We start from the raw sequence: 27,558 nt of genomic DNA on the forward strand, positions 1-27,558 counted from the left end.
TTCCGAGTGGTCCCTGAACGCAGCGCAGAGCTACACTTCCTGTCAGCAGGAAGTTTCCTCGTCCTCGCCGACCCGCCGTGTTTTCATACGGCTCTGCGCCAACCGGACAGAGAACCGCTCGGAGGCTGAAGCTGTGAGTGTTCGTGGTTTGTTTACACCTGTTTTCACGCATTGTTTGTTTATTGCTCGTCCACCACACGTGGACGGAGTTCCGGCTGCAGCTGCAGCGGTTTGGTGTGTTCCGGGTCTCTTCAGAGAAACCAGCGCTCTACTTTCCTGTCCACAGTCTCTGTTACACCTGAGATCAGCCGAGGTCAGAGCTCACCTGTCCGTCAGGCTCAGCTGGATTAATGTCAACACGCGTGACGTCACACAGCCGCGTCACTCTAACGGTCGGCCGCCAAACTAGGGTTTCCCGGTGGACTTCCGGTTTTTCCCGCAGCATGATGAAGGTCACGGTAGACCCGATGTGCTTCATGTTGACCAGAGTTCCCGGCTTCTCCGTTAACCCCTCCGGTAACGGAACCGCTTGTCATGCCGTCTCCGTAGAGGCGGGAGGAGCTCAGGTCTGGGTTGGGTCTGATGCGCCTGAGGAGATCCCCGGCAGGTCCTGGAGCCTGCACAGAGTTCCTTTCTGTCCCCAAACTGTCTCACACCCACGTCCACTTTCCCGTGTCAGCTCTGGAGACACACGCGAGGCGTCTTAAAGGGACAGTACAGGTCACTAAGTAAGATTAAAGTTGTTTTTATGGGTTGTTATCATTTATAGCTCCCTTGAAAGTGGTAGAAAAACATATCAGAGTTAGTGGAAAAGCAAAGAAATCCTCAGAGTGGTGGAAGACTAACAGTTGTCTATATAGTCTCTGCGTCGTCTATTTTCAGGAATTTAAAACTAATTGGACTCAAAATGGGCATGTTGGTGGGATGCAATACAATACATAAATATATTAACAGTCCACAGCAGGGGTTTAACTTTCCTAAAGACCGACATGAGTATAAATGAGCATCAAATCATCCGCAATTATTCTATAAATATACGTAATAATTAACTCTGAATGCAATTTTTATCAGCTGCTGCTAACGGTAATTACAGCTAAACAATAAAAAGCAACATACCATGCTGATAACTGATACTTTATCTTATCTAACAGGTAAATAATTAGGCTTTTAAGTTTTTTTTTTTTTTTTTATTCCATTGAACTAGTCTGATAATCCCTTAGAGCAGCAGTGTGTTCTCCAGAGACTGAGACAGTAAAGTTTGAATTTATCTCAATTGTTTTTAGTAAATGATTGAAAACTAATTTCGGCTATAACCACATGAACCACAGCGTGCCTGATGTGCTTGTTTGAGTTAAATATTGTAATTGCTAATGGGTTTAAAACTACTCACTAAATGAAAGTACGTGCAAATCATTTTCTATTCTTCATCTGAGTGTTATTATAGTCCTTAGGGGAAAAAAAATTTAATCAGGCCTCAAAGAAATCTGCAAATCAGGAAAGGAAGTGGAGAGAGTGAGATTTATTAAATCCCAGCCCTTCTAAGACAGCAGTAATAATATTGATTTAGGATTATTAATTACAAAATCTGACTACGCATGACAAAGTTCCTCTTGTTTATATTTCATGCAAACCACTATACAGCATTTTTACCTCTTTTTAAAAGCTTTTTGATATTTTAACATCGCTTTATCTCCTCATTTAAACGTCCACAGAATGACTGTATTTTTGCAACTGAACCATTCGAACGTGTTTCAAGCACTCCTTAAATTATAATTTCCTTCCCGTAAATAATAATAATAATCTTTTTTTGTCATTGCAACATTTACGCCAATGAAATGCGTCCTCTGCGTTTAACCTATCCCTTAGGGAGCCACTGCACCTGGGGATTTGAACCGAGGACCTTGCCCTGCTCTAACCGCTAAACCATCACTCCCCATAGTAAAAAATAAATAAAACATGTTTTGTTCCCTGTAATTGATTATTCTATTGTGCTCTGAACACAAGTTGTGCTGTTCTGAATTTCCCTAAATCAGCAAATTTCAATATTTGAAGCTTTAAGGATTTTCATCTTTCTAACCAACATTGTAAATCAGTCTAAGAGCTTTTTTTTTATCATTACCTAGGAGTAGCTCTGCCCTTTTTCTACTGTTGTTATTGGGATGACGAGAGATTGCGCCTCCCTGATTTACATCCGGCTTCAGGTTTCTCTTTAGCATGAAATGAAGTTCGCTGCAGATACAAGGGTGCAGATGTAGCTACCCAAACAAAGCCAGAACAGCCGTTGCATTGAGAAAAGACAGACAGATTTTACAATAAAAGCTGCATATTCAGCTTTGAGTGTGGAATAACATTTTTTTGGGTGTTTAATTCTCAGTCTGGACTGGGGTTATTTTCATGGGCTCTGCACAGATGACGACCTTTCATACGATCTAAAGTTTGGAGGACTTAGAGTAGAAGATTTCCTGCTGGATTTCACAAACATATGCTGCTTCCCATTTCTTTGTATTAAGAAATGGGAAATTATGTAATTTTTCTTCTTTTTTAAAGCAACTCGAGATGATAAACCACTGAGATCAATTAAAAAAAGTAAAATGCAATAAAAGTGTTTCTTTTCATCTATGCTTAGGTCTAAATAAGAATAAAATGTATAATAATGAAATTAACATTTTCATTAATTTGAATGAGAGGGTTGGTTTATGGTGATTGATAATCCTATCGACATGCATGTAAATACATAATAATATAAATAGTATATTATAGCAGACCACTAGCACCTATTATTTCATATGTAATATTTAGATTAATCTTATAATTTTGCAGTTGTTGGAATATTTGTATCTGTTTCGTTTTATATAAAGCAGTTAGATCATGAAATAGGTTTTTATTTAACTCTGTCATATTTTCCTCCAGGTTATAACATGAGACAACTGCTATTAACCTGGAGAATCAGGTTCATATTTATGCATGAAAGCGTTTTAGTTATGCTGAACATGAAAACATTTTATTTTTAATTAATTGGAGCAAAAGTGTTTGACTCTGGGGGGGGGGGAAATCTGTTGAATAGATTTAAATCTGAAACTACGGTGGCTTTGGAAGGACAAATGCCTGTCAGGGAGTGTTTGATGGATGAAAATGCTTCTTTTTGATCTCAATCATTTAGAAATGCCTGAAGCACAAAACAGACTTTGAGGGATTACCCTTTAGATTGTTTTAAGGAATTAAAACTCATTTCCACCCTGTGATGTTTAATTGTGAAACAGCTGAATTAGTGAGAATCAGTCGAGATCAGAAAGCTCCGATCTGAGAGTTCTGGTTGTTTTCTTTTCTTTCTTAGAGCCACAGAAGTTAAAGCTCTGAGTGAAACAGACCATCTGAACCATATTAAAATCTCAGACTCAGAGACTCTGCAGTTGCAGAGTGAAAATGCTGGGGAAGAATGTGGCGGTGGTTGAAATGAGTCACTCAGGAAACCCGCTCTCACTCTGCTCCGTCTGAAAGGAGAAGTAGTTTTTTTTTTGGCTCCTCCCAGCTTCGCGTTTAACTGCAGTCTAACTTTTAACGCTCCAGCTGCAGCTCCTGAGGGAACAACGAGTTCCTCAACGGATCTAACAGCCACACATATCGTTCCCGGGACTTTTTTTATTTCATAGAGTCTCAACAAACAGCAGGAGAATTAATGCAGTTTCTACTCTGAAAGAAACCAGAAGAAGAAGAATGCAGCGCTGTGACTCACAACCTGAAGGTCACACCTTGATGCTTTCACTGGACAGAGAATAGAACCATAGCTGCAGCAGCACCCCACCTTCATTTTCTTCATGGATCGGATCTGTTCCCTTTCTGCAGGTTCTGGTCCGGCCATGACCCAGCAGGAGCAGCAGGAGTTCGCAGCCCGCTTGAAGGAGGCCCTCGCTTGGATGAAGGCCGTCCAAGAGCAGCTTAATGCAAACGACAACACGGCGGGGCCCCGAGATGCCCTGGAGGCCCGACTTAGGGCGACCGAGGTGAGACGGCTTTTCTCTGATGGGCTCACGCCGCCCAAGTTTATTCTGGAGAATTTAGGTGGATGTTTGAGATGAGAAACGTGTTTATTTATATTAAAAACAACCTATTCCCAGTCATTAAAGTGGGAGGTAGAGATACAGTTTTGTTTTAATTCTCAGCTCCGTGTGAATCAGTATTCCTAAACCAGGCATAAACACAGCCTGACGGCGCGTTACACGCGGAGTTTATGGGCCACTCCCGCTGTGGGCGGTGTTCCAGCTGCGGCTGTCAGTAGACGTGCTGCTGCTCCCGCAGATCTCAAGGTCCTGATGAGGAGCTGCAGGCTGTGAATAATCACCACGCAGACGTCTCCAGCTGAGGAGAACATCAGCACCATTTTTTTTATCGTTGTGGAGTCGGGGCGTCCACCGGTTTCTCCTCCCGTTTTCACTTTAGAGCCTCACCCTCCTGAAAACTGCAGTCAGTCAGCTGTTCTGCCGAAACCAGGCAGCAAAACCAGTTTAACTTTGTTTTGGATTTCTGTTTAGATTCTGGTGAAATTTGGCTACATGTTTGTTTTGTTGGTTTTTTTGCAGAGATTTGTGTGTCCTAATTTTTTTCCCCTCCTGACAGCCGTTATCACAAGGAACTAGGGGTGGGCGATGCAGACTTATGATTTTATCACGATATAGTGACAGTAAAAAAACATCACTAATCTTTTTAAGCTAACTGTATGGCTGTGACTGCAATTATATCCCCACAAACACAAATGCTGCTCTTGGAATAACATCTCTAGTTGGAAAAGGCTTCTTGCAGACAACAGTTACCTAAAGGAGTTTGTTTTTTATCACTAAACTGAACACAGTAACTGCTTTTAATTATATTTGTGAATTTGTTGACATGTATCGATGTTCTTTTGGAACAAAATAGAGAAAATAGTATTAAATAAAAACAATACGTGACAATATAGTCAGTTTTTGGAGTTGACTTAAAATAATTCTTATAAAGATGAGAAATTTTCTCAGTACGTTAAATGCTGACATAGGGCTGGATGATAATTCAATAACAATATATATATATCGATTGATCGATGTGTGGTACAATAGAAAAATAATAGGGCCAATAAAAAGTTCAATAGAACAGTTTCCCTTCCTTTTCCATTTTAGCCTATCACATAGGTCAATACTAAAGTCATTACATCCTGCCAACCAATCACAAACGCAGACCCAGGAATGCTCATTCACCAAGCTCCGCCCCCTTCAAAGAGTTAAGAGTGCACACGTTCGGTTTTCTTTTTTAAAAACTTTCAGTTTTGGTAAAAAGTTGGTGGAATAAAGGGTTGAATTTGAATTCAGTGTTCTTTATCTAAAAATAGGTTATTAAGCAACAGCATTAAATGGCCAGAGCTGCACTTAAAATATATGTTGAATTTTTTGATAGTTATTAATTTTGATCAATAAGATTTCTGTTTTATCTACTTGCTTTTTTTCTGTATCGTCCAGCCCTATGCTGACCCCCTACGTCTGTGTTCATCACATCAAACATTCAACGCACACAGGAATAAAACCTCCTCACTGCTGCTGCAGCAGATGAGCTTCTGGTTCTTTACCTTTAACGTGATCATGATACATAATTTAAATGATTCTACAGGCCTCTGTCAGCTCTTTTCCTTTAGGCTCAGTCTTTTTCCTCACTAATCCGAGGACATAGAGGGGAAAACATGAGTTGTTCAGCCTGGAAATCTCTCCAGGCAATTCGCCTTTAAGTTTATATATACAGATGTTGCATCCGGCTGGCCTCTGCTGCAGATGTTGTTAAGCTCTAATTTTATTTATATAGTACTCTGCGTGTTTTCTCTTGGTTGGTTTGGGTCCACTTTTATCTTAGTTTTTTCTGTAGAATCACAGGTGGGTCTTTGTTATTCCAGGACTATACCGGCACCAAAGGGCCTCACAGATATTTTTAGTGGCATTCCTACATCATTATAATCCCACCACCGTGCCTTACTCTGTGATTCACATCCTGCTTCCCATGTGCGGCGAACTTTTGTATCAGAAAAGTTTCTCCAACCTTAATCAGGCTTAAGGATCTGAATATCATCACCGAGGTTTCAGTTGTTTTCGAGTCCTTCAAGATGACTGAAACACCTGACTTTTTATGGATCTTTCAGGGGGAAATAAACCTGAATATCTGATCAGATCATCGCTAAAGCTCAGTTTCTGCCATTCTGTCTGACAACTGTTTAAGGCGGATGACTGCTTTACTCTGTAAACCAAACAGCAACTATTGTATTGAGTTTTATCACCTTTTAGTGCAGATGTCATAGTAGTGCAACATAGAAACAGGAAGGAGGTGAGGAGTTGTAATGTTCCTCATGTTTAAAAAAAGACAAATAATTAAATGCATAAAACATATTTTATTAACATGAAAAAGTCCCCATTTTCAATTTCAACATGGAACATGCTAAATTAATAAATAAATAAATGCTAAGTAGCATGCTAGCCACAGCTAATCACACAACATTAATGCGGACCACCGATCGCATTAACATTAGTTTATTGTATTAAATAATTGATGAACAGGAACTTTAATTTATTAACCTGTTCATTCATGTAGGCCAGAATGTCGGTCCTTGAGATGTTTGTTGTGCTGCTTGACTTTGTTGCTGCCACATTAAAGCACTGTTTGCACTCAGCATTGTCAAGATTTTTGGGTTTTCCCTTCTTCGTTCGACTCATATATGCTAAAATATTTAGTATCAATACCGTGCAGAATTAATATTGTATCCGGAAACAGCGTTTGAGTATCGATACTTTTCATAGTATCGATATTTTTGACGACCCTTTTAGAAAGGTGTTTGGATTTTAACGATTTCCCTCGTGTTTTACGTAGAAAATCCATCATTCTGAGCACAACGGTCAGATGAAAGTGGACCAGGTGCTGATGGCAGCGGAGAACCTTCTGCAGAGCGGAGATGAGGAGCTGAGGAACAGCACCAACAGTAAACTGAAGGAGCTAAAGAACCAGTGGGAGGAAACCACCACCCACATCGTCCACTGTCACAGGTAATTCAGTTTGTTGAAGGTAACCTTCAGCAGCTGCGTTTACAGGGACAAAAGTCAGAATAAAAGGCCGATCAGAATAAAAACGCGTCATTTAAACACGCCAATTGGAATATTGTGATTGGATTACGCTCATCAGAATAAAATTGTAATTTAAATGAGAGGGGTGGTTTATGCTGATTGACAATCTGATCGACATGCATGTAAATGGGACTGGACGATAATTCAATAACAATATATATTGATCGATAGACGTGTGGTTCAATAGTAAAAAAAGGGTAAATAAAAAGTTTTCCTTCCTTTTGCATTCTAGCCTAGGTAGGTTAATACTACAGTCGTTACATTCTCCCAACCAATCACAGCGCAGAGCCAGGAACGCTCCGTAACCAAGCTTCAGAGAGTTCAGAGATCACGTGTTCTTTTTTTAAGACTTACAAGGGTTGTGTTTGAATTCAGTGTTATTCATTGAAAAATAGGTCATTAAGCAACAGCATAAAATAATTTTTGGATAATTTTAACATTGATCAAGATGATTTTCGTTTTATTGATATATTTTTTTTCCTATATTGTCCAAACCTTACATGTAAATGATTGTCGTTATCAAGTCTGAATGTGGCACACTGACCTGAGTGCGCATGTGCGCCCGACGTAAACGAGACGTAGCTCTGCGCTGGTGAGTGGCGGAAAAATGTTGGGAAGCAAAACTGTTGAGGCTCCTGATACGGTTCAGCTTGGATTTTATTTTCTGCGCTGCATAGATTTGCTTCGAGGGAACATTGGTGTTCTGGTAATTTTAATGTGATGGAGGTAAACACACAACATAAGAAATTCAGCTATTAGGTTGAGCCCATCAAACAATCAGAGCGACAGCCTCAAGATCCACTCAGAGGAAGAGGACACACTCTGACAAAAAAGTGAAATTCCTGAAAACTCACAGGCATCAGAGTATCGCTTTATCCTCCTGATGTTTAGGCCGCGGTTTGCCTCTGACGTTATTTCTGTGGACGTTCATCTGCAGAAGCGTTTAATTTCTGATCAAACTGTCCATCAGAACGGTTTTCCAGTAAATCGGACGAGTGATTCCTGCTGGAGCTGCTTGTTCTGCTGTAAACCTGTCAGAACTGGGTTTTGTTTTCTCGCTCTGGGGATAAAGAAACGATTTAGAGGGGAGTAAAATGCCAGGAAGACATCACGAGAGGTTGATATCTGCACGGCTGGAAGTGTGAGCATCTCAAAGGGCTTCGCGCGTGACGCAGACAGATAACAAAGAGAGATGACTGCTAAAGAGTGTGTAATGTCATGTTGTCAGCATGCAGTCCAGCTAAATGCCAAATCAACAGTCAGAGGGTTTTTTTATTTTCCCTAAATGTCACTTCAACATTTAGGTTAAACGAGGAATGACATCTGCATTAAATGCCTTTTATAGCCTTGAATGGAAACTAATCTGATCCCTGCTGAGAACAGAGACGATGTGAGAACGGCGACTCTGGTAGGAGGCGGTGAAAGTTTTCCATGGAGTTTTTCCCAGCATTCCTGCCTCTGTCTCCGCAGCCGCATCGAGTGGGTGTGGCTCCACTGGAGCGAGTACCTGAAGGCGTACGAGGAGTTTGAGCTGTGGCTCGCCAAGCAACAGCGCAGCCTGGACCTGGACGTGGAGCTGCAGCTGGGCCTGAAGGAGAAGCTGTGGCAGCTGGACCAGCAGCGGGTGGCGGTGAGCGACGTCAAAAGCCAGGTGGCGCTGTTGGAGCGGCTGCTGGACGAGGCGGCCGCGCTGCACAGCAGAACCGGGGATCCCAGCGTGGACGCGCTGGCCCGGCAGAAGCTGGAGGAGGACTACAACGATGTCCGGGACCGAGCCCAGGTGGGACACGTGCAGATTTATCCCGGTGCAGACAAAATTGACGAGCCAGATGAATTTCGTTCCGCTTAGCTCCGCCTAGCTTCACTCACATCCATCTGGGACATCTTCCATAGAGAGTGATTTCTTCAATCAATTTTATTGTCCAGCCAATCAGGACGCAGGGCTGGAGTTTCATAGATGTGACGTAGTGGAGAAGCGATTTTGATTCAGACAACAATGGCGGCTCGCATCGAGGAAGCAAGCGTTAACATTGATGCTGCTATTTCTTCCGCGTTGTCCAATCTAACTAATATTGTTTCATTAAAAGAACATCAGAGAACGGCTCTGAAGGCTTTTGTTGGTGGAAACCATGTTTTCGCCCTTCTCCCGACCGGTCTTAGCAAGTTTAGTTTTTCCTGCGTCGCTCTCATCAGCGTCACGGATTAGCTTCGGTGTGAGTGGTTGAAATACCACGTCGATAAAGATGACGGACAAGTGGCTTATCCAATCATATGCAAGGATTTTTGATAAGGCCCAGCCTTCTGAAACGCCATTCCTATGGATCTGTCCCAGATGGACGAGTGGAGCTAGGCAGAGCGAAATTCATTTGGCTAGGGTCAGGTTAGGTGCAGACTGCTCCAGTCCGGCCCGAATCGGGTCGCAGCAAGGCTCTGAACGTGCTAGCTCTTTCCCCTGTGCCGTTAGGAGCGTCTGACGCTGCTGGAGAAGATCAGCGATGAGCACCAGAAGTTCCACAACGAGGTTCAGAAGTTCCAGTCCTGGCTGGTGTCTAAAACCAGAGACCTGACGGAGCTGATGAAGCCGGGCGACACGCCTGAGAACAAGCTGCAGGCGCTGGAGGTCAGTCAAACTGCAGGGAACACCTGCTGGTTGGTTTCTGGTGGCGGTAAGGCAGGTTGAAGCCAGGTGAGGATGAGGAGCACCTGTTAACGTCTCGCTCTGTCTCAGACTCTGGACGAAAGCGTGGACTGCGGGGAGGAGACCCTGAAGCAGATCGAACGCGTGGCAGACTCCGTCAGAGCCAACACGTCTCCCGCCGGAGCCGAGGCGGTGCAGGAGGAGGCCGAGGAGCTGCGGGTGGGCTGGCAGCGCCTCCGGCAGGCTCTCTCTGAGGCCAGGGAGGGTCTTCACTACAGCCAGGACTCCCACAGTCAGTACCTGACCCGGTGCCAGCGGCTGGGGGAGGAGATCGGCCGGATCAGGGAGCTGCTGTCGGGCCTGGACCAGGAGCTGGAGGACACCCAGGAGTCCAAGAGGTGTTCGGCGACCACCGAGGAGGAGATGGAGGGACAATTCAGGAGATACTGGGTAGGCTGGGGTGGGTATGTGCACTGCAAAAAGGGAACTAAAAGTAAGGAAAATTTTCTTGAAATTAGTGTATTTTTCCTTGATTTGAGCAGCTAAATAGACTATTTGCCAATGGAATGAGTATTTTTTACCCCTAAAATAAGATAATTAGATATCCTGCTCTTGAAATAAGATGATGGAAATGAACTGTTCTTATCTTAAGTGCAAATATCTTATTCCATTGGCAAATAATCTTATTTACCTGGTAAAATCAAGGAAAAATACACTAATTTCAAGAATATTTTACATACTTTTAGTTCCCCTTTTGCAGTGTGTGAGGTCCAGGGGGAACCGCTCCGACCCGTGTGGGTCTCATTGTGCTGCTGCGTGTGTTTCAGGATGTGAAGAACACTCTGGCAGGGAAAGAGTCTCAGGTGGAGCTGCTGAAGTCTCAGCTGAAGGAGCTGTTCAGGTTCTCCGAGGACTCTCGTCACCTTTCAGACGACGTCCTGGCTGTCGTTAAAGAGCATCAGAGGTAAGAGGCGGTTAAACCTCTCTCCCCCCCCCCCCCCCCCCCCGACGGACTCACCCTGCAGGAATTTTATCACAGTCGGTGTTTACACCAAACGTTGTTTTTCTGTTATGGTATCTTGCCGTTTCCATGGCAGCAAATGTTTTCGATTTCACTGATCTTAACTTATCGATGCAGCTCACACGCTGAGACCATGACGGAGAGTAAAACGAATGTTACATTTACTAAACTGAGCTGAAACAGCCACCGATCAGCTGATATTTGTTCCCTCAGCAGAGGACGGATAGGTTGTGTTTCACAGCAGTAATGTTAACCTGTAAATATCTGGATGCTGTTGATTTGGGTCGTCCGTGTAATTTCAGAAAAGTTAACCAAATGTCAGAAGAAAAGATGAAAAAAAAGATACAAAAATCCACCCAAATCTGTCCCAGCCTACAGAGAAATCGGCCACACAGTTCTGATTGGTGCGTCTCCTAGTTCTAGTGGCCAATTATCCCTGAATTTAATCCTAGGTTTTCTCCCACTGCTGTCAGAAAACACCGCGCAGGAGAAACCTGGAGCTACTTTTACTAACTGCTGAGATAACTCCTGCAGTTGCTGCAGAAAAATCTATTACACATATTTTGACTCAATGCAATCTGCCACAGAAATGAGCTGCAGAACAAATAATATACCGAAAAAACGCTTTAAATTACTTCAGGGTTCCAGATATTCTTTCACAGCGCGTTTTCCTCCAGTTTTAAGGAGCTTGTTGTTTTTACCTTTCTGAGGGAATGTTTCCCTGTTTGACAGATTAAAGCAAAAAATCGAAGGTTTGAGCACAAATATCAACATCCTGTCAGACTGAGGCGGTTTCTGTTCAGGAGTGCTTTTGTTGACCTGTGCAGCGGCGTCGTTATTTCCACGGTTTGCATCATTCACCAGTAGGAGCTGCTCACCCAAATAAATGGAACATCTCTGAAAAGGTGTCTATCTAAGCAAATTTCTTCAGAAAGGTGAAGCTTTCGGTTAAAACAGGGGAATTATTTCTGAAGCATCGCCCTGTCAGCTGGAGGTAAAGATTTCCTGCTTCGAATCTTGTGTTGATCAGACGGGTTGAGAAAGTTTTAATAAGATCCTGAGAGCAGAGCGGAGGTGAGCCGAGCCGCGCGGTTGGTTTGAAAAACCGAACATCCTGTTCCTCTGCTGTTTGGACAAGTTATTTTATGTCTGAGTGACGGCGAAGTCTGCCGTCTGAAACGGTTGGATGGTGTTGGTTTCCAATCGCAGATCCATGCGGGATAAGCCGGACATGTTTCTGCAGAGCTGCCGGTCGTCGTGTGCAGCCTTTTCTACCTGTTTACGGAGCTCAGTGAGGAGCTGAGTTCACATAGTAGGCGCTCAGAGAAATCCAGCTCTGAATTCATTTATCCATTGTCGGGTGTTTCCGGTTAAACTCGGATCATTTCAGGAGGATTTGTGACAGAAAGAAGCGTTTAGAGGTCGGGATGAGCACAGACTTCACCGGGAAGCAGAACAACTGGTTCTAAAAAATTCCCCAAAGATTAGATCAAACAAGGAGCTGCAGGCTCACAGATCCAGGATGGATGCTTCAGGAAAATCACACCTCAGGGGTGTTCGCCTTAGAGCTGCAGGGAGCCTGTCACTTAGGGCCTTACTGTGTAACACGCCGAGTCAGCGTCACTGGAACCCTGAATTATGTTTGTAAAAACAGTTTACAGATACAAATAATACATTTTTTTGAGGTTTTTATTTCAAAAGCGGTTTCATTATGAACATGACAGAATTTGTTCATTTGGTTTTTAAGCTACAGTTAAATAAAATCACCATTTAGATCAAGGTTTCCAAACTTTTCAGCCTGCAACCCCAAAATAACAGTGACAGACACTGGTGACGCCCAACCCCGGTTCTTTAAAGGAGAACCTCTGCTTTCCAATGTCACCAGACGCAGTTTTCTATCGCTTTTAATTCCTGAGATATGAACCAAAATTGGCACCAAACACAAACCTGAAGAAGCTTTGGAAATAAATGAGATAAAAACTTCTCAGGTTTGAAGCTTCCGAACTCTGTTAGTTTTGTTAGTCTCTTCCCCCACATCCTTTTTATTTGGAAATATTCGGAATAAAGTATGACTTTATTATTATTATTATTATTATTTATATATTCCGAGTATAGAGTTGTAACATTATGAGAATAAAGTCGTATTTTGTATAAACTTTTACCAAAAAGTGCAGGAAATGCTAAATCTTTTTAGCAGATCATATCAGCTCGTGACCCACTGGGGGTCCCAACCCCCTGATGTTAAATTTGCTTTGGACTGATGTTAAATTTGGGTTTTCCTTGTGGTCGTCAGGCTGAGGCGTGTGGGACAGACCTGAGCTCATTAGCTCTTAGTTATTGTTTAGCCCTGAATTATTCACGCTCCTGGCAGATTTAGATCGAAAACTATTTTAATTTAACCAAGAAGTCTGTTTGTAATAGGAAATGAGGCAGGCATCTATCAAAAGATGAAATAGATATTACAGCAATCAGACCATTCTACTAATTCCTGAGCAGCTTTTTTTTGGGGGGGGGAGGTTTCACTCTAATTTAGATTATTTATCTTTGTGCTCCAAGCATTTGAGGTTGGAAGGCCGCCTTGCCATCATTAAAATAATTTCTTTAGAGCTGAATCTGCCAGGGGTATGAATCATTTTCTGAAAGTATTGCATTGCTCAAAGTGAAGTGCTTAGTTTATGAAACAGAATAAAAACTTTTTTTTTCTCTTAGTTAAGTCCCAGCAGAGTTAAGTTGAGCTGCCAGAAAAAGAACAAAAAAAGATATGTTAGGAGCCAAATTATATGTGAGTCTTAAAATAAAAGTGGAGAAAGTAAGAACATGTTTTATTGTTGGCTTTCAGACAGTGCCAGACGGTCCTTTAGAAATAAATAATTACTAAATTAGAAAGCTACCTGTGTTTAGGTGACCCTAGGTGAGAATAATGGCAACAAAAGTCACCTAAACAGGTACAAAAGGTTAAAATCATTTATCAAAAAGACAAACAACATCATTAATCTAATACAAGTAGGAATTGAGTTCATATCTTCCAAAAAGGGCTGCTTCTTTAATCTCATATTAAACGCAATTGCAACTTTCTTTTTTTTTAATTGACGATTGCTTGTGTTAATTAAAAATCTAACTTCATTTTGATTGTTTTTCAGTTAATCTGATTAAATGTCATTCATGAATGATTTGGAGTCATGTCAATAATAATAATAATAATAATAATAATAATAATAATAATAATAATAAACTGAGCATAGCTACTTCCTGGATGGATGGACTTTACTGTCCTGAAGGAAATTGCATAATACTAAACCATGGCTGTCACATTACATTCATACATAAATACAATATTATAAAAAATCCATTCTCAGAAAATAAATACATAAAAGAAGCATGTCCCATTATATTCACCTTCAGACTGCAGGGGGACATTTCTTTACTATCATTTATTATCACCACATAATGACAAAAAGATTTTTGATTGATTGATACTTGACTTTCAAGATGGCAGCAGAAATATAATCTTATAAACATATCAGCAAACGTTAAACAGGGAAAAGACCACACACAGAAACAAACACAACTATTTATAGAAGTTAATTCAAAAGACAAATACTGATGTAAAATATTTAATGATACACCAACTAAAATCCAACACAGTTCGTCACCCCTGAAACGTAAGATAAAACCTTTGCTTGTTCCTCTTCATATCAGTTCTGAGGAGATCCTTCACGGCACAAAGGGAAGGAAGTGTCTCAGTGGGTATTTTGAACTTTGCTCTGCAGATGAGAAGCAAAAATAAAAGCGGCTTTTACAGGTTTTACAAGTAAAGATATTTCTCATAAGACCTGTATTTTAGATGAAGCCTCTTACATTATTCTCTCAAGTTTGAAGAGAGTTGAAGGTTACTTGGATAAATACATTCAACACGACCTCCAGTTTCCATGGAGAAACGGGGAATAACAGCTCGCCGTTTGTATCAATCTTCACCTCTTAAAGAGGTTTTAAACGCTTCTTTTTCTGCAGCTAAGATAGAACTGCATCTGTATTGTTTATGCGCTCTTTAAAGGAATAAGAGTTTGTGAAGCGGTGAGTCACAGCAAACCTCTTGAAGCTGCAAAGTGTTCTCTGAAGAGCGTGCATCAAATGACCGAACAGAAAGGGAAATGTCCTCCTGCCGTCTGAAGGTGAAGCGTCACAAAAGCAGACCGACGCCAACAAGCGAGGACTGGGAGCTCCCCGTTAGAGCGGGCCCTCACGCTCTCCTCCCGTCTCTGCTTTCTAGTGTGAAGTGCCGAGCTTCCAGACTCTGTTCACAGTCAGAGATGGAGCTGAGGAGCCTCCTGCAGGACCCCCTGCTGAACTTCTCCCAGTGGGCCAACAGCGTCTCTCAGGTGACGGAGGCATCCAACAACGTCAGCGACTTCTCCCACACGGCCATGCTGCTGCACAAGATCCAGGTACGACGCACGCACGCACACACACACACACACACACACACACACACACTGATCTGTGGTCTTCTAGCTATGCAGATGTACAACAAGATGGAATTTTTAATTGATTATTTGGAAAAGTGGAAAAAAAATATCAACTAAAAATGATTTTTTTTAATTTCATTCTTTATTTCCATTATTGGGAGGAAAAAAAATTCAAATTTCAAGGCTAAAGATGTCCTCGATTTTTTTATTTTCCTTGTCAAAATGTAAATTTATGTAACACCATCAGTTGTTTTAGCTTTTTTAAAGTATATCTGATCTGATTTTTAAATGCCCCCTGGTGAGTAAAACTTGTATATATTAAATGCCTTTGTTATAATAATTTTTTTTTAACAAACATTTTCCTTCCACTGAATTTTCTCTTATTGTTCTTGAATAAAGCCATCCCTCTGACCAGTTAGCCTCTTTAGCAGTGACCTTATGTGGCCTATCCTCCTTTTGGAAAGTGTCTGCGACTGTATGTTGTCAAGTCAGCAGTTTTAGCCATAAAAATAGGTGTTTGTGCAGTACACCGATCAATATAAAATGTCTACGATGGTTTAGAATATAAAGTTTTGCACGTAAAGCAAACCAAACAGGATTAATATTATCAGTTTTAAAGCTTTCAGTTGTTCTCAGGCGTTAATATAACATTTTAACATTAAAAACCCTTTTTTTTTTCATTGATGTTAGGCAATATTGTAATTTCCTCAGGAGCTAAGATGCGGGTATTGAATAGAAATACAGTAAACACTCATAGTTTACACTGATATAAGCTTTACATATTGAATTTTGTCCCTGGAATATTTAATCTAGTTAACTGAGATGCACCTGTCTGTGAGGACATAGATGAGTGAGTTTGTTTTGCAGGAACTTGTCTGACTAATAGAGACTGATAGAGCGCTGACTTCCAGCCAGAAGAAAAACTTTCTGACCTAACACATTATGTTTGTGGTAACTTTCCACACAAACATAATCTGATTGCTGCAAAAGATGAGCCAACCCCGCCGGTCTATTTATAAAGAAAGAGGGGAAGCCGTTTATTTTGTTGCATGTGTAAAAAGCGAGCGTTGCAGTGCCTTTGGTAATGTAACGCATGCGGAAATGATGAAATCTAAATGTGTCTCACAGGAAACGACCAGAAACATTCAGACATAACATGTTTCCCTGCAGCATCTGATGAAAGCTGAATCATTATTTTGTTTTAGTCCACTGCAGCTGGAATATTAAAGTTTTCGGTCTGACACTCAACGCCTCTGTTAGATGTTTATTTTTTATTTTTTTGTCTGAAAACAGTTTTAGCCCAATTTTTTCCCCAGTTTCTATGGGTCACACCTCCAACGCTGCGTCTCTGTCCCCCCTGTCGTCTCCTTCAGGGTCTCCTGGAGAGCAGCGTCCAGCTGCAGGATCGTCTCCGCCAGCTGGAGGTGAAAGGGGACCTGCTGGACTCTGTGTTCGGTCCTGAAAGGTCTGACGACCTTCGGGTGAAACTGAGCTCCGCCATCAGGACCAGAGAGCTGCTGCACAATCAGCTGCTGGAGAGGAAGAACCGGCTGCAGGTAACTAAGCTCATATGGAGGAGGATTTCTGGCTATGATCTGGTTTCTAGTGATGGACAATTTACTTTAGGAAAGTGGTCCCATACCGGAGGCAATGAGTTAGTGCTCAAGTGGGACATCTAGTGGTCAGGAAAATAAACTGGAATGAGAAACGTTCAGCTCTGTTTCCTGCAGTGAAGCATTTAAAACGTCTTGCCATATTTATGAGATGCAAAGATGCAGATGAGGGTAATTTTCATACAGGATGGAAAGATCCTGTTACACACTTCTGTTGGGCTGGGCGGTATAGACCAAAAAACAACATCTCGAATGAATGCCGATACACGATATTTATCACGATATGTTTTATCTTTTCATAAAGTAATTATAAAATAAAAAGCAAATGTCTCACAGGCAATTTTTTTTTAACAAACAGCTGTAGACAAATATGAGAAACAGCTTAAAAATAACCGTCTGGAACACATAAAGGTAAAATTATCATGCAAAATAGACCATTTTGATATATTAAAAATCTCGATATATGCACCTATGACCAGGTTTATAGTTGTGTTGTAAAAGAACCAATTAAAGACACTAAATAGGAACTTCCTACTGGGACACACTGGAGGATTCACCAGAAAAACTGAGATAACTCGACGGCTTGTTTGACATCTACAGCAGTTGAGTGCACTGGATATCACTGGATTTCACTGGATATCACTGGATGTGATCAAGCCGTATCTCGGGGTAGTGGTTCAACACAGTTTCTCCACCAGCTACCCCACAGGCGATGGGGTAGCTCCTGTCTGCGTATCTGTTGGGAGGCGATGAGTAGAGACGCACCAATCAATCGACCAGAGATCGGAAATGGCAAATTTCCCCACCATCGCCTCTGATGGTTGATTGGCAAGTCGAATGCTGAAAAAAAAAAACAGTTCTTTCTCTGTTTAATAAATGCAAGAAAACCTAAAACTACTACATTTTTGAGTCATCATCATGTTCTTTGCTCCACTGTTGTTACTTCAATGAATTTGATATCAAGGTTAGCGACTTATGCTTTAATTCATAAAATAAGATTATCTCTTAATTGCCCCTTCTGGTGCTGAATTCAAAACGGCTCCCTCTTTCAAAGAACCTGCAGCCTCCTTTCCCTCATCTGAATCTGAATTAGCAGGCCTCTGCCAGGAGAAGCTTCACTGCTTCATCCCCAGAGGTGAAATTTGAGTTGATTGAGCTGCTGAGAACGTAACGGATGTGAATGTTTGAATAAACTTCAGCTTCAGCCCTCTTCGCCGCGCGTGGTTTCCATCCTCAGCATCTAAACTTCCTGCCTCCGCAGGCTGGGAACTCTACCTGCAGGCTGCCTGCTGCGGTTTCCCACCGCAGCACATCCATCCATCAACTCTCTCCTGCTGCGTTTTGAGGATGGAGCCCTCCCGTCTCTCTGCTGGAAGCTCATGCAGTATTCTTCTCCCCGCCGCTGTCGGGGTTGCGTCAGAAAAGCTGATGTTTGGTTTTCAGCGCTGGGATCAGCCTGCAGCTCCTGTTTCTCGCAGAGAAAACAGAAACTCCTCTGATATTTGCTCTGTTTGTGCTCCGCTGCTGCTCGCACCGTGAAACCCGGCAGCCCGCTGTGGTCTGATTGCACCAACACCATCAAATGGAAGCGAGGTTTCGGCCAGATGGGCTAGCTCCTCTGATTGGCTGTTTCTGACCCATTGGGTCGCATCAATACTTTGCCCGAAGATCTAGAAACATGCAGCGACCTGTTTGCGAGTATCAGCCGTTTCTCAGAGTCAGACTTTATTCTCTGGTGAGCTTAACTCAAAACCTCACAGATCTGACTGCAGAGCTCCAACCTGCCGTCAGACCAGGCAGTAACGGCCATAAATAAGATCGGATCCACCCAGAATGATCCGATTCAACAAACAACCGGAGTTCGGGTTTACAGGGAGCAGCTTCCAGGTTCTCCACCGCGTGCTGATGTTCCCTTTTTTTTCTTTCAGAACCTAATCTCCAGAACCAAAGACTTTGACGAATCGTACCAGCTGATCCTCACCAAGTTGTCGGGGTTCCGGGAGCGACTGCTGGCTGCAGATGCTCTTCAACCAGACATCCTGGCCAAGAAGAGCCAGCTGGACCAGATGCTGGTGAGTTCCCTCAAACTGACTCGCAGGAGATGCTTTAAGTTCATTTAATTTTAGGAATATTGAAAGCTGATCGGCAGTCTGATTATTAGTAATGTGGATCTCAATAAAGAAGAAAACAGTCAAATAGGTAATTTATTCCAATTCAGTTCAAATGGGGAAACTCCCATAGATTAATAATTCATTTTAATAGATTAATAAAGACTTTTAAGTGTTTAGTTCTGTTAATTTTGATTTACAGCCAAAGAAACCCCAGAGTTCAGTTTCTCAGACAATAATACAAAAGCTCCGACCAATAAAATAGTTCTTCCTATACAAATGTGTTACGTTACGGCTCTGCTGCCACCTGCAACACCCTAGTGACACTGATTCATAAGAAGGGAAGCCACTGGCCAGCTGGCTGTTCGCAGTGAGCTGGATCCAATTATATTAATGGAGACCTGAGTGGGAGAGACCCGAGATTACGTCAGAAGCGTCTTACCTGGGATGAAAGGAGAAGGAGACTGGGCTGTTGCTCAGCGGTCCTCTGTTGAGATGAAAGGGAATGTGGCTTTTCATCTGGAAATTAAAGTCTCAGAGTCTGGAGGGGTGCAGAGGCACAGAATCCAGGCTGCTCGAAGGTCCAGTGTGATGTTTTCACGGTCTGTAGCGGCTTGGGGGGGGGGAGCCGTGTTCTGCTGATGCCGGTTCCATGTGTTTAAATCATGTCTAACGTCATTACCAGGAAATTTGGCTTCCCCCTTAGCCCCCTGCGCCCTAAGGGGTGGATTAAAGTTTCCTTGGGCAAATAAAGACGATAATTGGTAATTATCACTCTCCTGGATTGGCCCACACGCTGGGCTAACCTGAATCTGAGGATTTTGGAGGAAAGACACCAGACCCGACGAGGCCTTTGAGCTGAAAGTCTCTATCGAAGCGACTTGGGTTTGCTGAACACGTCAGCAGAACCACAGGCTGATCGTCTTCATGCCGCGCTGCACTGAACCCGTAATTCATGCTAAATGAGCCTCGGCAAAGCTCCGAATGCATCTACTGGTACCGTGCATGGACTTTTATTTCACTAAGCTCACATTTCTGCATTTAAAAACATTTTTTTATCGATCTTATGCTACGATCTAATTTACAGATTAAACGAATTTTAGTTTTTTATTAGTTGTTAGCCAGGAGTGAATGCTGCTTGTCAGGACTTTGAAGCAATCAACTGGTTCCCTTATATAGGACATTTTTGACCAATCTGTATAATATGATTGATTTTGACTTTGAAAAGTGCCTCGAGATGACATGTTTCATGAATTGGCGCTATATAAATAAAATTTAATTGAATTGAATAATCATCATTGGTAGAAATACTTTAACTATATCCCTGAATGTGTGATGAATCCATGTAAAATATGTTTCACTTTTAAACTTAACTGTATTGAATGAAGCACGGCCTTATTTGAAAAGAAACCTTGTTATTATTGAGTTACAGGTTCTCTTCCCCTGTAACTCAGAACCTTTTCTTATTCATCCGGACTCACCCAGAACCAGCCTGAGGTGTCTGATCCGTCTCCTGGTGTCTGTCCGTGTCCAGGCTCTACAGAAGGAGCTGGAGGATGGCAGGGCCCAACTGACGGTTCTGGAGACGCTGGTTTCCTCCGGCCAGAGCAACAGGACTCAGTACGAGAAGCTGTGCGCTGACTGGACCGAGCTTCACAGGAGAGTGATGGTGAGACATCGTTCCTTCCTGCCTTCCACTCTGAGGCAGAATAATTCAGCAGAGCACTGCAAAAACACAACTAGAAATAAGAAAATTTCTCCTAAAATCTTATTGAGCAGGTAAATAAGATGATTTGCCAATGGAATAAGATTTTTGCACTTAAAATGGGAACAATTCATCTCAATCATCTTATTTCAAGTGCAGGATGTCTAATTATCTTATTTTAAGGGGTCAAAATACTCATTCCATTGGCAGATAATCTTATTTACCTACTCAAATCAAGGATAAATACACTAACTTTAAGAACATTTTACTTATTTCTAGATCCATTTTTGCAGTGAGGCTCCCAAAACCCAAAACCGTTCTCAGGTTCTTTAAGTCTACTCTGTGTCCAGGTCAAAGTTCAGGACTGCGAGGAGATCGTCTCGGACCACGAGAGTTTCCAGAGCGAGCTTCTGCACACGGAGAAGTGGATGATGGTCATGAGGCAGAAGCTGGAGTCATTCCGCAGCTCGGCGGGAGTCTGGAGCGTGGAGGGACGCCGAGCCGAGGCCCAGGTGAGTCTTTCCTGATCCATCAGAGGGAAACATTGGTGGTTCTGAAGGACCCGGGTACGCTGGGGAGGGAAACTCTAGTTTCTGCTTCTCTCTAAAGCTGAACTAAAGCTGAAACCCAGCTGAGTGGGTTCCTGAGCTTTCTAGGTTCAGTCTGATAACCGGACCAAAAGTGTTCGATCTCAGCTGCTCCTATAGCAGCACGTGTCTCTTTCTGTCCTTCACCTTCTCTCTTACCCAATCAAAAAAAAAAACAGTTACCGTGGTAAGAGCGCAGCTTTCTGACCTGAGATTTTCCGACATGCAGTTTTCATGATGGATGAGTTAAAGTTAAAGTCCAGCAGTGATGTTTTATGGAAACCCTCCAGGTTTAAGGATCAATCGGAGCTTTTCTCTGAGGCTTCAGCTGAGTTTAAAATTTAAACAGCTGGATGTTGTAACAGCCAGTCGGCGATGTCGAGGCCGCTCAGATGCAGGAGCGTTTTTATTTGGTTTTTCTGCAGGCTGTAGGCGAGAGAAAGCTGTTTTTCCAAAGGTGAAATAAAAATATTTTACACCTTGGAGCTTTTTCTTTCTGCCTGCTTGTGGCAACAGACTCATCAGTAGAGATTAATCCTAATAGACTCTATAATAGAAAAGTTTGATTATTTTAGTAATTCATTTCAAAAAGGATAATTCCTTCACTGCAAAAACAAATCTAAAAATAGGTAGAATGTTCTTAAAATGTGTGTTTTTGTCCTTGATTTGAGCAGGTAAATAATATTATCTGCCACTGGGATGAGTATTTTGACCCCTAAAATAAGATAATTAGATATACTGCACTTGAAATAAGATGACGGAGATGAGTTGTTCCTATTTTAAGCGCAGAAATCTTATTCCATTGGCAGATCATCTTATTTACCTGCTCAGATCAAGGACAGATACACTTATTTTAAGAGAATATTACTTATTTTAGTTCCGCTTTTGCAATGGATTCATTCCAAACAGAACAAACTCTTTACAACTTTTATTTCTGGTAATTTTGACGGTTACGGTTTACAGTTTCTCATTAATTCTAAATAAAATGCAAAATCTGCTTTTTTTTTAGAATAGATGACTTTGGACCACTTAGCCAGAGTCCTTTTCTCCTCAGCCCAGATGAGACGCTTTTGACATCTCTGGTTTAGGAGTAGCCTAACATAAGGAAGGACTAAGCTGTCGCCCTTTTCCTGGATACATCTGTCTGAGTTCATCCTGGGAGTTAAGAATCCAACCTCCTGCCTTGTGAATCTCCAACAAACTCTTTAACGGACTTTACTTCACAATCCTCTTAAAGCTGTTATCACCGCTGCATGTGCATATTTTTTTTAAGCCAAACTTTTTCCTTCCATTGCACTCTCTGTTATTTTCCTTTAATAAAGCGCTCTGAAGAAGCGATGATCCTTTGTGGCTAACCCCTCCTCAGGAAGGGCGACAAAGACTAATGTCACGTCGGCTGTTTTCCTCTTGATCGTGTAATCCAGTGGTTCCCAACGTCGAGGTTAGGCTCCCAACCTGGGATCTAATTTACCAAATATGGGGCTGTGAGACTAAGTCAAGATGTTGCAGCATTTTAATGCCAGAAATATTCAGATAAAAACGTTATTTAAAAATAGGTAGAATCAGTACGTGATATTTCTATTAGAAATCATTTTTGTTTGGTTTTATGCAATATTTAAGGTCTGAGAAACAGATTTTTGGATTTTTGTTTTCGTTAATCTTTGAATTGAATTATCCACGTAAAGGAACAAGGAATAAGCTGTGGAGACGCATCTGTTTGTGTCACACGTGTGTGTTTAAATAAATTATTTCTTCAGAATATGAGCTCCAGTCTTCTAGTAGGCAGAGATTTTCAGACACTTCTAATTGTGTCTGCTACCAAACGTTTCAGATTTTGCCTCATCAGTCCAGAGCAGCTGCTGCCACGTTTTCTGCACGTTTTTGTGCATTTGTTTTGTCACTTGGCCTTGTTTCCTTGTGGGAGGCGGGATTTTTGGGCTGCAACTCTTCATAAAAGATAACTTCTGGCCACACGTCTGGACAGATGATGGGTAAACCAGCCTGACTCCCCCTGATTTCTGCTTTTTGTGAGCTGATGACAATTTTAATGGTTTTTCATCTACTGCACTTAGTCTCCTGGTCGGCTGTTGTGTCTATGACTCTCAGTGACCGTTTCTTTGTATTTCCCCAAACGAGCTTGAAGAGCAGTTGTTGAACCATCAGTCTGCTTTGACTTATTTTCCTGGGAGAAACTCCCTGATGCTGTATAACTACCTGCTGTCTTGTTGCTCTGCCACATTCTACGACCTGAGACGTGAAACTGTCTTCCACAGCCTCACCTTGGTAGCAGTTTGGGTTTTTTTTCTCACCCGGTTTTAAACCTCCTTTAAAGCTGAGTTTGTTTCAACCTGCATGTTTATTATAATTTATTGGCATTAGCCACTACTTTGTACCTACTCTGTAGGTACAATCCTATAAAAATGTACCTATGAGAATCGATGCTGGTTTGATAGCGAAGCATAGCAACACCACATATTGATGTGATTTAAAATGTTTTTTTTTTGCATGTTTTTTGTATTTAAATTGATGCAAATAAGCAATCTTTATATGTTTTGAAGCATTCTTAGTTTACAGCCTTTTTTCACACCTACCTAAAACCTTTACACAGTTCCGTATTTGCATGGCAAAGTAAGCACAGATTTCATAGCAAGCACACATTTACACTCATGAATACAGCAGTTTGATTGCAAATTCAGGTTTTCTCATGACTTTCCTGAGTAATAACCTCTACAGGGTGGAGATGATGTACGCCCGGCTTTAACCTGAATTCTGCTCTCTCCTTGTGTCTCCTCAGAGACTCCTGGGAGAGTTTCCTGAGAAGGAGCTCCAGGTGCAGCAGATGGAGGTTCAGGTGCTGAGGGTCCTGGAGAAAACCTCAGTGGACGGGCAGGTCCACATTCAGAAAGACATGGAGCGGCTCAAGGAGCGCTGGATCGAGCTGTGTAGCTTGAGCCTGACTCTGGACGGGTAACTGCTTCAACCCAAGACCCAAACCCCGGTGCTGATCAGGTTCTGTTCTGCATTAGAGCGTCGGGCTGAGTGTTTCTGTTCCCTCAGGCTGCTGGCCGGCTCCTCTGAGACGGCCTTTGGACCACAGGAGAGATTTCAACCGGATCTTCCCCTCTCAGTACAGACAGACCCGACTGATGAACCAGAGGGCCTCAGACAGAGGACCCCAGGAGGAGATGAAGATAACAGAAGAGTAAAACCTTTTCCTTTAGCTCTGTCGGAGACATTCACTCCATCAGTTGTACTTTGTCCTTCTTTTGTTGTATAGCACGTTTTTAAAAGCACATTTCAATAATACTTAAAAATATTGGAATACAAAAACTGAGATTCTGAATTCAAATACGGAATCAGCAAACTCGGCTCTGACAGCAGGACATGAAGAAACGGCTCTGCTTCACTCTGAGGTTGTCTTTGGTCTTTGCAGGGCAGCAGAATCGACTGCAGTGAGTTTGAGGCCTGGCTGTCCAGGGAGTATAATATTCTGATGGGCTTAGTTAGAACCAGGAAGAAGGCCCACAGTGCTGAGGAGGTCCGATCCAGACAGAAAACCCTGCAGGTAACATATAACAAAGAAAAGAGATCCTCAATAAGGGTGAAATAAATGTGACTGGAAATCAGTGATGCAAAATAAATGCCAAACCATTTGTAAAATACATGACTAGTAAATACTAAATGATGAAATCTGATTATGGTGTCATGTTAAGCACAATTAACCCCATAGCTCTTAATTATAAATCCTGTTAATATGGTAATAAACAAGTTTATCATATTTGTAACCGATTTATATTAGTAGCTGTTCATATGTTAACATGTTGATAACATGTCAGTAATAAGATATTAACATAGTAATACATTACAAAAGGAATGTCATGTATAGGTAACCTGTCTTAAAATATTTGTAAACGTGTAACATTTTGTAAATGAATAAAAATATGAAAAATTATGATGTTATAAGCATGTTATACACTAATGAAATAATGTGAATAACTCTTTTCTGCCGCAGGTTTTGAGAGGCAGACTGCCTGAAGGTCAGCAGTTGCTTCGTCTGCTGGTCCAGCAGGCTCAGAAAAATCCGGATGTAGATGAATCTCTGGAGGACCTTCGGTACAGATGGCTTCTCTACAAATCAAAGCTGAAACAGGAGGAAGACGTCATGATAGCTGAAGACACCAAGGTGAGAAAACAACTAGAATTCATAGTCAGTTCAGATTATTTACTGTCATGTTTAATAAAATGGAATATTATCAAAAAGTCCTTTTGTTTCATTAAATCAATCAACTTGGGTTAAAACCCTATATAGATTAATTACTCACAGACTGACGTTTTAAAGCTCTTATAAAACCTGATACAGGTAATTATGAGGAAAATTAAAAAAATTAAAACACATAGATATATTTGGTTGCTTTACAAAATAAAAAAAAAGTCCTGCTTTAAAGTTTTATTTGCATCATGATTGAAACATTAGACTAAATACAAATACTGGTCTCAGAAATATTTGAAAAATTATACATTTGGAGTTACCAAGGAATTTTTTTTTTTTTTGCTAACATGTGACGAAAACAGGAAAAACCTGATAAAAAAATACATCTTTAACACGTAAATATGATCTTAATGAAAAGTATGTCTAATAGTGGCTTAAATGTTGTTTCAAATGGTGCTTTTAAACTTGACAAATGAGTCTCACCGAAACCCATATCTTAATTTATTGATTAATTGATTGATTGAACTGTATATAGCTCCAGTTTGCAACAAGTCAGCATCTCAAGCACCGTTAAAAGACAAGCAGGTCCATTTCATAATCCAGTTTATACAGAATCCAAATAATAATTCAGTTAAAAACAATCCAATTCATTCAGAGAGGGAGAGAGAGAGAAAGTTTCCTCTCTAAGGAAACCCAGCAGGTTGCATCAAGTCTCTCCAAGCAGCATTCACTCCTCCTGAAAGAGCGTAGAGCCACAGTGGACAGTCTTCTGCATTGTTGATGGATTTGCAGCAATCCCTCATACTGAGCATGCATGAAGCGACAGTGGAGAGGAAAACTCTCCTTTTAAAACATTTGTCTGTGAGTAATTATATTGTAAATGGATCTTTATCATAGTACAAGAGAGCCTCTCAGTTTATCATATTATGCAAACTAGGACAATATTATGTATCTAATTAGTCCAATCAGAGATGTTGTTAGCTGCTGTTATAGTCTGAAGAGTTATTTCCAGCAATTACATGTATGTTTAGTTCAGTGCCACCACCAGGAGGCAGTGCAGCTTCAGTTCTGCTGCTGCAGGGAGGTTTTATGCACAGACTCTGTGCAGCGATGGTGGCGTTGGAACTAGTTCCCCCAGTCTGGGAAGTAAACTCTCAGGTTTTCAGTGTAACAGCGATTCACCAGCAGACCAGAGTTTGGTCAGAAGAGGGCTGCGTTGCTTCTGAGTCGTGGAGTCCAGTAAAACAATCTAATTATTGCTGTTCTGTCTCTCTCCGCAGAGAGAAGACGATTTCAAGGGAAGAACAGAAAAGGTAATGTTACCATGGTAACGCCCTCCTACATCACTTCAACAGCTGAAAACGTGGTTCAACAACACTTCATCACTCCAACGGGACGTTTGCTGCTTCGTGTGCCGTAGTTCCGGACTCCTCCATCTTCTCTCTGTCTGTTTTTCAGAAACCGGGGCTGCTGCGGAGGATCTGTCGTCTGGCTCTCCTTCTGTGGCTCCTCTTCCTCGCCCTGCTGCTCCTCGCCTTCCTGTTGCCGCTCATGGACGACGGAAACAGCTGCTCCCTGTCCAACAACTTCGCCCGATCCTTCAGCGTCATGCTGCGCTACGACGGGCCTCCTCCCACATAAGAGCCAGAAGGGTGACCGGCGTCTCTGAGCAAAGACCCCGACTGGAAAACTGGACCTATGCTCAGCGCGAATGAAGTCTCTGCTGCCTTTTGCTGCTTTCTCCTGATTTTACCTTGATATTACCAAACATAAAGCGTACGGTTTTACAGCAGTGTGTCAGGCTGGCCACACCCACCACAGCTCACCTGGTTGCAGGTGATCCTGCTTAGGATGCTGGTTAGGCTACAGCGCCACCACATTAAAGCCTGATGAGCTGAACCTCATCGTCTGATGCAGGAATCCAGCAGAACAGTGACGCGTCAGTCATGTGAACACTTGATGTAAGCTTAACATAAGATGAAGTTTTAGTTATTTTATTGTTTTATAATCATCTGTAACCGCGGAAGGCTTTTTGTTTATTTAACTCGTTTCTGATTCGGTTATAAAGAAGTATTCTGACCTGGGA

General features: G+C 41.9%; 1 protein-coding gene across 2 annotated transcripts; it reads left to right on the forward strand.

Moving 5' to 3' along the window:
- syne3 (spectrin repeat containing, nuclear envelope family member 3) lies at nucleotides 1-27,558 on the forward strand. Of its 2 annotated transcripts, none has more exons than XM_012854253.3 (18): nucleotides 1-133; nucleotides 3,844-4,001; nucleotides 6,874-7,046; nucleotides 8,595-8,904; nucleotides 9,589-9,744; nucleotides 9,853-10,212; nucleotides 10,590-10,726; nucleotides 15,054-15,228; nucleotides 16,623-16,805; nucleotides 18,791-18,934; nucleotides 20,505-20,639; nucleotides 21,026-21,187; nucleotides 24,057-24,229; nucleotides 24,320-24,464; nucleotides 24,696-24,827; nucleotides 25,275-25,445; nucleotides 26,753-26,785; nucleotides 26,931-27,558. In XM_012854253.3, the coding sequence occupies exons 2-18, from the start codon at nucleotides 3,858-3,860 to the stop codon at nucleotides 27,111-27,113; spliced, it is 2,916 nt and encodes a 971-aa protein (XP_012709707.2). In that variant the 5' UTR covers nucleotides 1-133; nucleotides 3,844-3,857; the 3' UTR covers nucleotides 27,114-27,558. The 2 variants fall into 2 exon arrangements, with proteins under 2 accessions (XP_012709707.2, XP_012709706.2); XM_012854252.3 differs by lacking the exon at nucleotides 1-133 and adding an exon at nucleotides 3,644-3,742.

The sequence above is a fragment of the Fundulus heteroclitus genome, chromosome 19 (genome assembly GCF_011125445.2).
Source record: "Fundulus heteroclitus isolate FHET01 chromosome 19, MU-UCD_Fhet_4.1, whole genome shotgun sequence".
Classification (NCBI taxonomy): domain Eukaryota; kingdom Metazoa; phylum Chordata; class Actinopteri; order Cyprinodontiformes; family Fundulidae; genus Fundulus; species Fundulus heteroclitus.